Source organism: Taeniopygia guttata, chromosome 2, assembly GCF_048771995.1.
Source record: "Taeniopygia guttata chromosome 2, bTaeGut7.mat, whole genome shotgun sequence".
NCBI lineage: Eukaryota > Metazoa > Chordata > Aves > Passeriformes > Estrildidae > Taeniopygia > Taeniopygia guttata.
Genome location: NC_133026.1, coordinates 106978415 through 106992683, shown reverse-complemented (window position 1 = coordinate 106992683; position 14269 = coordinate 106978415). Strand labels below are relative to the sequence as shown.

The 14269-nt window shown below is 39.2% G+C and overlaps 1 protein-coding gene across 4 annotated transcripts in view; it reads left to right on the top strand.

The window, feature by feature from the left end:
• Positions 1-428: 428 nt before the first annotated feature.
• CHST9 (carbohydrate sulfotransferase 9) overlaps positions 429-14269 on the top strand; it is an 86741-nt gene continuing 72900 nt past the window's right edge. Inside the window, exons 1-5 of one of the 4 annotated variants that reach the window (XM_072924585.1) lie at positions 429-519; positions 1067-1280; positions 1381-1481; positions 5539-5597; positions 7594-7802. In XM_072924585.1, coding sequence (XP_072780686.1) covers positions 7703-7802 — 100 coding nt within the window. In that variant the 5' untranslated portion in view covers positions 429-519; positions 1067-1280; positions 1381-1481; positions 5539-5597; positions 7594-7702. Of the gene's footprint in view, positions 520-993; positions 1281-1380; positions 1482-5538; positions 5598-7593; positions 7803-14269 lie in introns of those variants that run through there. The other 3 variants (XM_030266125.4, XM_030266123.4, XM_030266121.4) reach the window with 3 other exon arrangements.

Below are 14269 nucleotides of genomic sequence, written 5' to 3'. Positions count from 1 at the left end.
CCTGAAGAAATGTAAGCAAAGAGATATTCCCGTTAAAGAGAGATAATGCCATTTAGCTACATAGTTGGTCTATTGTCACAATAAGCAGATAAGGTTTGCAAGGCACACGTGAAGCTCCAATAAGCACTAATTAAACATTTTTCTCTGTCATCCTGTTTTCCATAGACGACAATAAAGTTTCTACACTACCAGTTTTAGTAGCTAATTAAAGAGATGAGTTGCCTCTACCTGGCAGCTTAGACATATTTATTCGCTAGCACAGGGAGAGCTACCCCTGCGTATGTAGCAGCAAACAAAACCTTTTAGCAAAGCTCCTCATCTCCGGGCGGCGGGGAGGGAGCGTGATGTCACGGGCGGAGCGGGAGCACGGGGATGGCCGGGGACACTCACCTGCCCCGCTGCGGCCGGGGGTGTCCCTGCCCGCCGGGGCCCCTCCCCAGCCCGCCCGGCCGCGAAGTTCGGCGAGGAAAGTTTCTGTGTAGGCGTCGCTAAGGAAGAGCGTCCCGGGAGCGGCGGCAGGTGAGGGGCAGCAGCCCACCTGGGACGAGCGGAGGGTGGGCGAGCTGGCAGCCGGATCTCCGCCGCGGCCCCGGCAGCAGCCGCTCCCCGCCGGCACCGCCCAGCCCCGCGGCGCCGGGACTTGGAGCGGCGGGGCCGGAGGCGGCGGCGCGGCCGTCCCGGTACGTTCAGCGCCCACCGGCCCCGGGGAATGAGGGTCAGCCCCGGCGTGTCCGTGGCGAGGGGCTCCAGCGCCGGGAGCGGCCCCGAGGGGCTGCGGAGCGTCCCCAGAAGTTGAGGGGGTCGCGGAGCCCCCGCCCCGCGCACCGAGCAACTTTTCTGCTGACTCCCTACACCCACACACACCCCCATCCTTCGTCACACACCGGGAATCGGGAATTCGTGGCACGTCTCCAAAATAAAAAAAAATAAAAAAAGGACTGGTATTTTGCCTGTGCGTTTTCTAGCAGTAGTGTGAATTGACTTGGGGTAGACTGCGAGTCTTGTCGGCATGCTGATAGCCCCCGGTTCACTGCAGTCCGTAAACAAGATCGTATCATTTCAACAGTTCAAAAAAGGGAAGATCTGGCTTTGACACAGTCCTTTTGCTAGTGTTCCTTTTCCTGAGAGTGGAAAGAAATCCCACCTATAATCCGGTTAGAAGGTTAGAAGACTGAGAGCCATCGAGTTGCTGTCTTGTGAGCAGTGTTTTTGTTTAACTTCTCAAAATCCAGGCGACTTCCATGGGACTGCTTGCTGACTCCCAGGAGTGTTTCAGACAGGTAAGAGCTAAGCATGCCAAACTTGCCTTTTTCTGCTGAGGTCCCTCAGTCCTGACTGGGTAATGTTACTGAGAATAATGATTATTTTTCCTTTTTGAAGCAAGATGTCCAGCAGCTGTAGGATGAAACCCTTGAAACTGAATATTCTGATGAACTGGTGAAGTTCCAGACCTGATGCTTTCAGTGTCTTCTCTATTCTCTGTAAGTTGCCAAAACATTCCATGATGCTGATGTGTCAACCTGTAATACACATGGGTAGGACAACTTGGCATTTATCTGTTCTTAACACAAGCATAACTTTTGTTTGTCTAAAACTGCGGCTTTAAATTAATCTACAAGTGTCTGAGGCAAGTTGCTGTGTGCATTAAACTGACAAAGTCTGAAGTTTAACAGGATTTATGGTTGAGGATCAGGACCAGGTAAGTGGTGTGCGTGTTCTCAGAAGCAATGAGTCTAACTTACACCCATTGTTTCATTAAATGGATTTTTTCCCTTTGGAAATATATCAAAAGGATAATGAGGAACTAGTGATGTTAATAGATTAAAACGGCGAAATCAAATGCAAACCATATTTTCTTTACCATGCTATTAATTTTGTATAATATATTGTATGCTATAAAGTGCATTTAAAACAAAATGTAATTGCTATAACATTGTGGTCTGCTATATAACAAGGGAGAGTGAAGTTGAAAAATGTTAAATATGTACAAGTTGACTGGGTGGGAAGTTACTTTGGTGATGTTGATGTTTGAAATTTCCTGACTGCTATTAAAATTTCAAATTTTTAAGCTCTATTTTTTAAAGGGGCTCTATTGTTTCATAATTGACAGTGGGTGAGTGAAGAATGCTCACTTTGATAAAAACAGATCTCTCCTTTGAAGACAAATCCCTGTATATTTCATAAAAAAATATTTCATTATTTGTATCTTATGGAACTCTTACAGAATTCTCTTAACTTGATTTGCAGTGTTGGTAGGTAGTAATCTTCTGTTATTGCCAGTAATAAAAGTTGTGCAGGCCAGATGGTGTCTTCAATTATACTTTTACACAGCCTTCTTATAAGCAGCTATTCAGGTGAAGAAGTTGCTGAAGTGTCAGCAGGACTGATGTAACAGTGGGCCTGTATGCTGTCTATATACCCCAATAAAATTCCCATGGACAGGAAAAAACTCCCTTATGGAAATTTTGGTTTGGTTTGGGTTTTGTTGTTTGCTTTTGTTTATCTGGGGGGGTGTTTGGTGAGGGGTTGGCTGGTTCCGTTTTTTAATTTTTTTTTTACAAAGTCTCTCAGCACCACTGTTTGACTGTCTTGATCTGCTTACTCATTTAATTCAAATTTCTGTAAGGCCTTTGACCTCACCCAGCCATAACATTCAGCATAACTTGCTTAGAGATAGAAAATAGCAAATACCGTATGTTTACTTCTAGTAACCTCTGTAATAAACCAGAACAAAAAGTAGTAGTACCTGTACAAGGAACTGTGCAAGCATTGTTAAGAGCTGGAGCTCTGCCTTGCGCTAGTCGTGAAGCCAGAAAGTTGAGATGTGGGCAGTGGAAAGCTGATCCTGGAGGATCATCTGCGTGTGAAGTAGGACATGAGCTAACAGATGAGAAGTGAGGGAGGAGGGGGAGCATTGAAGTGAGAAGATATCCTTGCTTCCTTCTACTGACTGAGCTGAAAGTCATCTGGGCCAGTGTCCAGCAGAACATTCCTCAGTGCAAAATTTTCTTGCCATGATAACTCCAGTGGAGAAAATGTAGTGCTTCTTGAGGTAAGGAAGGAGGGAAGAAAATTAAGAACCCCCAAACTGTGCAGTTGCAGTAGCTTTCTGTGATCTTTTTCTCATTTTGTTTTCATTAATTCAGTTGTGTCTAAGGAGATACTGAGTGGGTGGAAATTTGTAGTATCCCACAGTAATATGAATGTTTTGACCATTATGAAGATTGCTGGATTTTTTTATCTGTGTTTTGCTAGTTAACCCTGCATCTTAATATTCTTGATTTCCAGGTGAAGGAAAAAAAAGCTGAAATTAAAAGGAAAGGTTTCTAAATAGAAGGCAACCTAATGTTTTGCATTTGTATGTCCTTGATTTTGGAACTAGATGATGGTGAGTGGCATGGTGGCAAGGAAATCCAAAGTTAGCCAAACATACTGACCAGATGCCATTGGTTTTGTGTGGTCTAGAATAGGAGGGAGCCAGGAAGGGTGCCTGAATGCTGAGGTGCCTCTCCTCGGCTGCAGGTATATTTGATTGCAAGGAAGAAAACGTTGGATGATATATTGAAAGGAGGAATCATGACAAAAGCAGGAGGTACACTCTTCCCCATTTTTGGGTGACTGTGTTATTTCAATTGCTTTTGTTGGCTCTGTACAGGAATGTACCTATTTGACCCCAAAACACAATGGGGAAAACACAAGGCTTTTATATCAGTAGAATGAGGATTCTTGAAACTTTTAATATTTGAAAAATGTTAAACAATTTGGACTCAGAAGTGAATGACTACAGGCCTGTAAAATTTCTAAATTTTTGCTGTGTTTGTCATCTAAGACACATAGTGATATTGTCTGCCAGATTTATTGTTTCTCCATGATGGATAAGGACATGTAATAATCTCTCTCCAGTACTCAAAATAACTTGAAATTTTGGGGTGCATAACTTGAGTTCAAACAGGTGGGACATTGAGGTCCATACACCCCAAAGAGATGGGGGTGATGTTGGGCAAAAGCAAGAACCTAGTTCAGCATACATGGAAGGCACAGAGCAGTTTCTCAGGTTACATTAGTTCCTTCATAGCAAGAACCATCCAGCAAGGATGGTCAAAGTATCACCCAGGGGAGTCATGTTGCCCAGAACTAGAAGCAAAACAAAAGATTCACCGCTTAAGCAGGGATGCTGAGCCTCTGTCTGGATATGGCTGATCTCTTTTGAAAATACTTGGGTTGAAAGTAACTGCTAGCATTTATCTTGATTAAAGAATATTTCAGGTACTTTCTCTTGCCCAGGTTATAACCCATTGCTTTTTAATACAAAAGGAGCAAATTTGTCAGTATTGTGCAGCCATTTTTCAAGTTCTCCTATAAGACTCAGACACAGACTTTTTTAAATGTCACTATAATTTTTTCATATATGGGCTACAAATCACTGTGTTAAATAAATTAAACAAGTCATTCAAGCTGAAAAGCCTTTAAAATCTTATAAGGTAGCAGAATAGTTATGTTTGATGTATTTAGATTCTAACCTGATCTAAAATCAGTAGTCTTAATTTAAAGTAATGTTACTCTTATTTAAAACTAATCTTAAAACTTAGTCAACATGTAAATGAAGAACACAGTTTCATATAAATTAAATTTAAATAAATTAAACTAATCACAAGCAGCATGTAAACTCTTGATACAAAGATAATTACATTGACTGTGATGGTGGAGTGAATCTGCCTTAGGGTGTGTTTGGTAGTTCAAAATGAAAAGGAAAGAAAAACACCTTGAACTGCTGTATCCTTTTACAAACTTCTTTCCACTCAAAGCCAAAACTAACCTAAGATAAAAGCATCTGTTTTCTTATTAACAGATTAAATTGCACTTTTTAACAGATTAAATTGCTTAAAATTGCTCCTTATTTTGCTGTGCATTTTCATCATCACCTTTCAGGGCTTGTAGATGATGCTACATACAACCATGATGGTGCTTGGGCAAGGTCACCTCTATATCCTATGCTGTCATGGGTCATGGACATATGTGATACCAGCTGCTGCTAAAGGAAAAACCATTGGCATCTTTCCTTGGGTAAATTCTTTGTGGGCTATGATTTGGTTAAACTTGGTCAGAAAGCACTCATGGTGATGGCAAGAGAATGAGAGCAAGTGGCTGGAGAAAGCAGCAGTGCCAGCCTACAAGTGTCAGAAATGTTCATGGAGATGTGGTGTGAGATACTTTCCTTTCAGCATCGTCCATGCAGCCTGAGAAAGTTTTCCTCACCCACTCAAGGATGCTGTTTTTCAGAAAGAAGGGCTGAATATATGGGAGCTTTGTGTAGTCAGAGATGGAAGAAAGCAACATCACAGAAATGGGCTTATTTGGAATCATGCACTGTCGTTGTGTGTGTCTGGATTCCTCAACTTTTTATTATGAGAGAAACTTGCAAATCCTAAACAGCAAGAAACCGATTCCTGCTTTCTAGTACCTCTAAGTAATTTATTTCAAAGATATATTTAGATCCTTATGTCTTTTTATTTGCTGCTTTTTTTCCTCCTAATCCAGATGCTGTCAATGTCCTGTTACATGAACAACACAGCTTTTGTTTGCTGGAAACAGAAGAGGTTTGTATTCGTAGATTCTGTGACTGGTGGTTCTTGAAGCATTGCTTATACTGGGACGCTTCTGTCTCATCAGCAGAGTGACTTTTGAAGACATGCAAACAGTGCATTTGCTGCAGCACTGAAGTTATGTGCAAAGCCCTAAGTAGGCTTGTAATGTAGATAAAGAGCACTGCAAGTCTGAGAGTGCTGAGAGCACTGTAAGAAAAAAAGGTGCAAGTGATAACAGCTAATGAAGTGCTGGGTGAAAGGAGGCTCCACACCTATCCAAAGAGCATTTCACAGAATTTCCCAAGCATTTTATCTGTTTTTGCCCAATCTTCACTGCTTCTTTCCAATCCTGTGCATCATCACAATAGCTGCAAACAGGTACTTGCATATAAGAAATTCCCTCTCTATAGAATCAAAGCAGAAAGAGCAAGGTTATGAATAAAGCCTCTATCACCTTCCTTTCATGTGCCTGGTTTGAACCAGTTGCTTCATGACCCTCAGAAAAAAAGACTTCAGACAGAAAATTTACATTCTGTTAATGTCTAGCTATCTGTCTTCAAAGAACAATTACACATACAATGATTAATATTTAAACCGTGGCTTACATTTTCTGCAGGCAAGTTTGTGCTTAAGAGAAGTGTACAGTTTAATGGCACAGAATTGAAAAAACATCTGAAAATTCCTGAACAGTTTTGTTGTTCTTGAAATCTTTTGCGTCTTTCTAACATAGTTACTTTGTTCATTCAACAGCTGTTTTTAATGGGAGTTCCTGCTAAGCTTTATGTGTACTGTATTTTTAGAAACTCAGCAATTATAGGTGTAACAGTGCTGAGTTATTAAAAAATACAAACTTGTGAAACATGGTGTACTTGTCTGATTCAGAATAACTGTTAAGTGGCTGCATTTTCTTTTCTGTGTATTTAACAGATTTATCTTTCAAATAGGCAGGCTACTGCTAGGCTGTATTTCTTAAAAGCCTGAGTTTTTCCTAGCATTCTTTGTGATAGTTCATCAGACACTTCTGTCATATGCACTGACAACAGTGTCCATTATGTTGAATTTTAAGGCATTTTCTTTTTCTGTGCAGGCCAGTTTCAACAACTGCTCTTCAGCTTCTAATGCACTTTCAAAGTGAGCACATTCTTATTCAGGTTAAAGAGTTGTCCTCTAGTGTTCCACAGTGTCTTCATGTTCGGATGTTATAAAATTAATTTTATGACCCCTTTGTGGCACATGCAGGGTATCAGGTAAATTACTTCCTCTGAGTCCACTGCTGTTCAATAAAGTAATCTTTTTGATAGGTTTTTACAGTTGAACTTGTTCCCATTAAACTTAGTGGCAAGAATTGAGTTCCTGACAACTCCCCTTCCATACTGCAAAACAGAGCTGAATAAAAAGTTGAGCCATTAATTAATTTTCTGCTCTATTACTTATACCATCTTATGTTGACATTTCCTAATCCTGGAAAACTCAACTTGGATTCATATTTGAGAGTGAATATCATTGTATGACTCCTCGATGAACAGGCTGAATCAATGCCGGGGCCCTGAAAGTGGAGTGGTCGTGTTGTGAGGTGACCCATCCCTTAAGGACACATGAGTCCAGAAGCAGGGATGCTGGGTTGCCCATCACATGGGGCTGGCAGCCTCTTCCAGCCACCTGGGAGGCTCCAGCTGCTTGCTGTTACTTCCCAGCTGTGATGGTTGGTGGGCAGAGTGGGGAATTGGTGTGACACCCAATGACCTCATTTGGGTCATTACCTCCCTCTGTTATGACAGCAGGTGATATTTGCTCTTCAGGAGGTGGAATGGTCTTTTCAGCCACTTTGAGAAACGCATCTGCTTGGAACTCATCTGGGGCTAGAGCATCAAGACTCTGAGCAGAAATACAAGCATTGAAAGCAATAGCTTGTAAGAGTTCCAGCTTGTGTGTAGTATGCTATTAACACAGTCTCTGGTGAAGAATAAAAATGTAACACGAGAACAACCTCCCTCTCTTGTCATTCCAGATTGGTGTCTCTGGGGAAGACACTGAAGAAGATGCAGGCGTGCTGAATACTTCAGAGAAGTGAGCAATGAGTCTTTCTGAAAGCTGAAGAGAAGCCCCCTTGTAGGGTCATGAACCTAAGACAAGTCTTCGTGTCTGTACTGCTGTTTGGAGTAGCTGGTCTACTCCTCTTCATGTATCTGCAAGCTTGGATTGAAGAACAGCATACAGGTACACTAGGCTTTCTCTTTTGGTTTTGTTTATGTTTGTTTTTTTTTTACCACAGTTGCATCTATTATTTTAAGATTACCATAAAACCTATTGAGGACAGTTGGGGGTGGAGTCCCCATCCCCCCACCCCGGCTTTGGAAGTAAAATGGTATTGAAAATAGACTCGTTTTAATTGCTACACTTCATTAAGAAATTTCTGCAGTCACATGAAAAGATTCCCCCAGCTACCTAATTGTATTGTATCAGCTTCATTTGCAAAAGCAACTGTTGCAAAAGCATTCTGCATGTCCAATTTAGAAATTATTCTCTATGATGATTTGTTGTGGGTTTTGTACATTACATTTTGTATGGTTAAGAAATTTTTGGAGAAAAACTGCTGTGTTTTATAGATAAAAGTGGTCTTCTAAGCAGCAGTGCTCATGGAATCATCCTTTCCCTTTCTTTTTTGTTGTTTGTTTGAGACTGAGCTTAGAAGTCTTTTTATATATAGCATCAGAGTCATATAGCAACTTCAGGTAAATCTGAGTTAGCATTGGCTCAAGATTGCACTTCTGAATTGTATTTCTGTTGTTTTCCATTTGTGATGTTTTGGCTTGAACCCCAGCTTGATCTAGATTCTCTTATGGACTAAACTAAACCAGGTTATTTACCTCAATTCCTACTGGAAGCTCAGTAACCTTCCACAAAATGCATGTCAGTAAGGTCCTCCAAGGTTGTGCTCTGCAGGTCTACTTCTGTTATGTCACCTTATTGAGGGCATGTCCTTGATTTTACTTGTATACTTGTATTGGGGAGTTAGGGTTTTGTTTTCAAGGTCTGGTTGGGGGTTTTGGGGATTTTTTTTTTTTTTTTTGACTGTTTGGTATATACGCTTGGGCTTTTTTGTCAGTGTTTTTTTGTTTGTTTCCAACTTGTTGAGTCTTGACTTTTAGATCCTCTCTTCTCTCTCACTCAGCTTCCATTTCCCCTGTAAAACTCCTATTTTATAGTATGTTGATGCCATTGTGAAGAAGTATATCTGTAAAACCACATTAGTCTCTAGAATTATTGATTTGTACTGTTATTCCATGAGCTGCTAGGCTCCAGTATGTTTTAGAGAGCAGTGTTGAGGGAGAAATATTTTGTGCATAACTTCTGCAGTTGTTTGACAATGACCTTGAAGTTTTTTTCAACTAAGTGCAATGATCACAGCATTAATTCTGCCTTGTTAATTTTTCTGTGCTGTCCCAAAGTATTCACAAGCTTGTATTAATAAAACTGTTGTAAGAGGTATTACAGGCTCCCTTTGGAAAGGTCCCTGTATAATCAGTTGTTGACAGAAGGGTGCTGGCAGAAACTGAGCATGAAGCAGAGGGGGGTCTTCCTTGAAAATCTCTACTGTTGTCAGGAATGTTAGGGCCAGATATCCTTGATTTCAAGGTAGCTCAGGAATGTAGATGATGACTGTAGATTATTGATTTATTTACTTGCTGACATTCTTCACATTCCTTGCATCTTTTCTTGTGCTGTAATTAACCTTTCTTTCCTTGCAGTGCTCCTTGTTGCTGTTTCTCACTGCAGTTTTTTGACTCCTTTCTTTTGTATGTTTTATATATTTATCTACCATTAAAAAGAAACAGGGAAAATAAAATAAAGGTTGAATTATGACAGACCCTGTTCTTTTGGCCAACCAGATGCTTTTTTGGGGGTTTTCTTTGATATATTGCTATAATCTTCTTCAGGAGAGGCTTCTCCTTGCACACATAAGCCATTTCCATGTGGAAACATTTCTCTAATAAAATGGAAGCTATCAGAGTATAACAGAATGGTTAGTGAGCTTAAAGTGTGACTGCAGTTTTGAGTGCCCTTTTATCTCACTGGACTGCTGTTGTGACAGCACTTCATCAAGATCCAAAAAAAAAAGAATTTTGGCATTCTCTACAGTAGCAGTAGAGAATGTATATGGTCATGCACATTGGCAAGAGCATGGAAAAAATTCATTCTTTGGTGTCTGTTCTTGCTTTTTGTTCCAATTTAACATTTAGAGAGCCATTCTTTTTTATTTCAAACACCTGTATCTCCCCTAAACCTTCTGCAGTGCAATTCTCTAATGCTCCCCTCCTGTATGCTGCTTTAGAGTTGATATGAAATGGAACATATTTGCATATTCACAATATACAATAGTTTAGTTATGGACATTTTGCAATTTTTTTTCCCCTCTTCTGCTCTGTTTTCTGTATTGCCATGTGTTGTGCACTGTGGCTTTTTTGGGAATGAGCTGTATCTGGAGAATCCTAAACTGACAAGTATCTTTGCAAAGATTTTATGTGTTCCTTTAATCCTCTCACTAGCTGCACAGCTGTAAGACAGCTAGTTTTAATCTGCAGGTGGCTGAGCATGTGAGGTGAAGTTCTGCTAGGAAATGGAAAGTGCGCCTCGTGCTTCTCAAATGCAGTGCTATGAGCCTGTAAGGACAAGTGTTTGTTACAGGCAGAACTATTTTTATCTTCCAAAGTGCCCTGCTCAAGACCTACAGCATTCATGTTTGCATTTGGTTGCTGAAGGGATGGAAAGTTGGATGTGTTTGAGTTAAGGAAAGTATCTGTTTTGCAGCTGTGAAATGCTTCTCCTTATCACCCCATTCTTCTGAATATCTGGAGCCTTTATAAATCACTATCTCTGGAAACGATAGTGAATTTTACTTTTTTGTGGTTTGTAATGTTCATGCTTACTTCTCAGGCTCACCTAACTGTGCTGTGAATTATTCCTCATCAGATTTTTTTTTTTTTGAGAGAACTGGAAAATTATGTGGTATTTTTCGATTCCTTTAATAATGTTTGGCTTACTGGTTTAAAGTTTGACTGTTTTCTTTCACACTTGCCATTCTTATTACCACTTTTTTTAGCTATTCATAGTTTTTCACACTAGATCCAATGCCAATTTTTATACATAGTTTTCTTTCTCTCTTTTTGGATCTCTTATTTCTACTTCCTGTTCACATCACTGAGATCTCAACTATGACTTGATTCCCCTGTTTGTCTTATTTTGCTCTAGACTGATCTTATCCAAACATGTTTTTCTCTGATTTATTTTTACGAACTTCCCTCATTACTCAAATGTATCCAGCCCAGGAACACCTCTAATTTTTAATCCTGTCCGTCTACTCCAGATGCACCTGCAGGCTGAGCAGCTGGATGCACTTCTCAGCACAGCTGTGTCTTCGGATGCCTCCCACTGTGCTTGGACTCTTCAGAATATTTCTAGTCATGTTTGTCATTCCTGTACCTTAAAAAGGGGAAAAATCTTTCATTTAAAGATGTCTAAGAAACAGCTGCTAGCTACATGGTAGTCCTCTCTGATGGCTTTTCAGAGACATTAGCAGGCTGAGAGAACAGGGGAGTTTCTTGGTTTGGCTCTGGGCATGGAGTGTATAAAGACAGGATGATACATCTTTACTTCTATTGGGTAGCTTCAGTTCACCTCAGTGGAGTAAATTGGAACAGCCTTGTCAAGAGTCCAGTGTAAACATCAATATATACAGGCTACATCTGGATGAAAATTTAATTGACAACATTGATAATGCGGTAAATATTGAGCACTTCATGTTCTCCATATATAAATATATTCATTGTATATAAATTCACATACATTAATGAAGCTTGATCCTACAGCTTTACTTGATAGTTCTCCACACGGTCTTGCATTATGCAGTGTAAGTATCAAATATTGTGGCACTGATTAAGAAGTAATCACTGTTCATGCTTAGAAATTTCCAGCACTGTTGATCTTATTCAGATGAAGCAAGCTACTGGGTCTCAGGGCTGATGTTGAGTTCTGTACCATGAATTACCTGAATTAAGGGGTTTTGGGGTACAAAGGACACTTGCAATTTAATCCTGAAATATGAATATTAGAGACAAGAATTAGAGTTTTAGGATAGGGGTTCTAATTTTGTACTTTAAAACTCTTCCTTTTTAGGGGGACTGATGTTATTTAGTGTGACTGATTACTACAAAATAATCTGAGGATATCTTTCAGATTAGGATGGTATGCTGGGTTTATTTTTTGGGGTTTTGCCATGTGGGCTTTTTTCCCCTTCTCTCAAAGTTTGTGTAATTTTTTTTTTTTTTTTTTTTTGTGAAGTGGACCTAGTAAATCCATTATTATGAATGACTGCTTTAGAATAGTGTAGTCTTACCACTAATTAAAAGGATACACTGCCATCCCATAGATTTCTGGTTCCCAAGCGCGAAAAAGTCTGCATCTCCTCTTTCCCAGCAGTTTGGTATCTCACCTTAAGGATACCAAGATTTTTTCTATGCCCTTTCTCTTCACTTCGCAAAGTATCAGTTCTGTATTGTCAGTGGATGCCCACGCAATCCCTCTGCAGTCTGTGTGTTTTCCTGCAGTTTTGTGCATCTATCTCTTGAGAAACTTCCTGACACAGACCTTATACCCATTTATCAGGCCACAGGTCTTCCTTTTGTAAAGAAACACAATAAAAATTCAGATAACAATCACATTTTTTTAAAATTTTGCGATTTTATGCAATTCTCAGCATGAACTTTCAAAATTTAGTCTGCTATTCCTTTAGCCATCCAGGTTGTAGCCATTATACCTATTCCTTGGCATAAACAGGCAGGCTTTTTTCCCCACCTTGCCAGATTTGGTAATCCAAGGGGGTCTTTTGGGTCCTTTAGTAATCTGGTGAGGTATTTTGAGTCCACAGAATGCCTTTTTTTCTTATCTTGGCATTCTAAGTAGCAATTGAATATGTGTGTATACACGATAATATTTACTATTTGTTGTTTTGTTGTTTATTTACTCTTTTGTTCTTTAGTTACTCTTTGTTGTTTTGTTTATTTTTATTTAAACTTTGTCTAAGTGAAGAAACATTGATGTGGCTTAAAGAATCATTCGTATGTGATGAATTGCAAAGGCACCTGTTTCATGGAAGCCATCGTTTTTCTAGACAATCATCAGAAAATATATTAAAATAATATTTGTAGAAAAGAGGTTTGTAGATAAAGGTGAAAAGAACACTGCTCAATAAAGGTTATTAATTATTAATAATTCAATTCTTCTAGTAAGATTGAAATATTTCTGCTGTCAAAGTCCTAGGTAGTTTATGGGAGTCTTCCTAAGTCTACTGGAGAGCATCACTGGGATGGTATAAAAAACTTCAGGTTTACAATGCCCAGTCACTAATGAGGCTGTTCTAATGAGTCTGGGTGTACTTAGGTTTTAGCATATTCTGGTTGGAATATGCTGTGTTTTGTGTGTGAAATGTTTCTGTTTATTTGTTTTGTTTTATTTTTTAAATCTGCCCTATTATTGGACTGAAGCATTAAAGAAAGAAGATTTAATAGGATCATTTAATAGGATTTAAATGCTGCTTGGTGAACAATTACACAGGTATTGAAATCCCAGAAATGCTACAAAATTTTATTAGGTTAATTTCTCTGTTATAACATAGAATGGGTTTCCTTTCCTCACATCCAGCTTTCAGTAGATGGAAGCTGTAGGGAGAGAAAAATTGCCTTTGCAGGAAAAAAGCTACTAAGAAACAGGAGGAAATTGATATTTTCTTAAACTATAATGGTCTAAAAACACAAGTAAAAGTTGAATATAAGATAAAATGGTTTCCTGAGCTACTGATTGTAGAATCTCACCCTGTCTTCTGCAGTTGCAAATCCCACAATCTTTAAGAAAAAAATGTTAAAATTTCATATTTTATAACACTTAAGGCTGTATTTATCTATTTCTGAGGATATTCTTCCCAGGTCTGGCTGTTTAGCAACCATTTAATTTATTTTTTCATTCAATCATTTTCATCTTGCATTTCACTAATTATACTTTTAGCATTCCTATTGATAAATCGCTTTTAATTTTATAAATCCTTCTGGTTTAGAAGACATTCCAGCTTCCATATTCTAGTTTTATAAAGCAAACTAAATGGGATGAGGTTTTGGGGCTTCTCTTAGCCGTATATTCAATTTCATATTTGAGTAGAAGCTGGTGACATTTCATGTATTACTGTGTGTAAGCTCTGGACAGCCCCCACAGCATTGTTCATACCTAGACCACAGAGATCTACTTCTAGAAAGGTACAGCACATACCTTAATTATACAAAGGGCACCTGAATATACTCTTTCTTGCCTGTTTTCAAACAGAACTTTCAGAAGAGGATTCTGTAACTTTCTTGTATCTGTGGGCATATAACTGAATTAAACTTCAAAATTTGAAGTGTAGTTACCCCTGGAGGGCTTTTTGGCTTGATGGTGAAACACTTATGAATTGGGATATCCTTCTTCCTGGAAAGCCTAACAGTAACATTGTTTTCAAAATGCTCCTTTGAATTGGACAGAAAATATGTAATGGGTGTTTTTCATGCTGCTTTCCAATTTGTCAGACCCTAAGAGCAGAATATCTGGCTGATATTTGGAAATGTGATTTTACAGTCCTTAGCAGTCATTCTTTCTGTTAA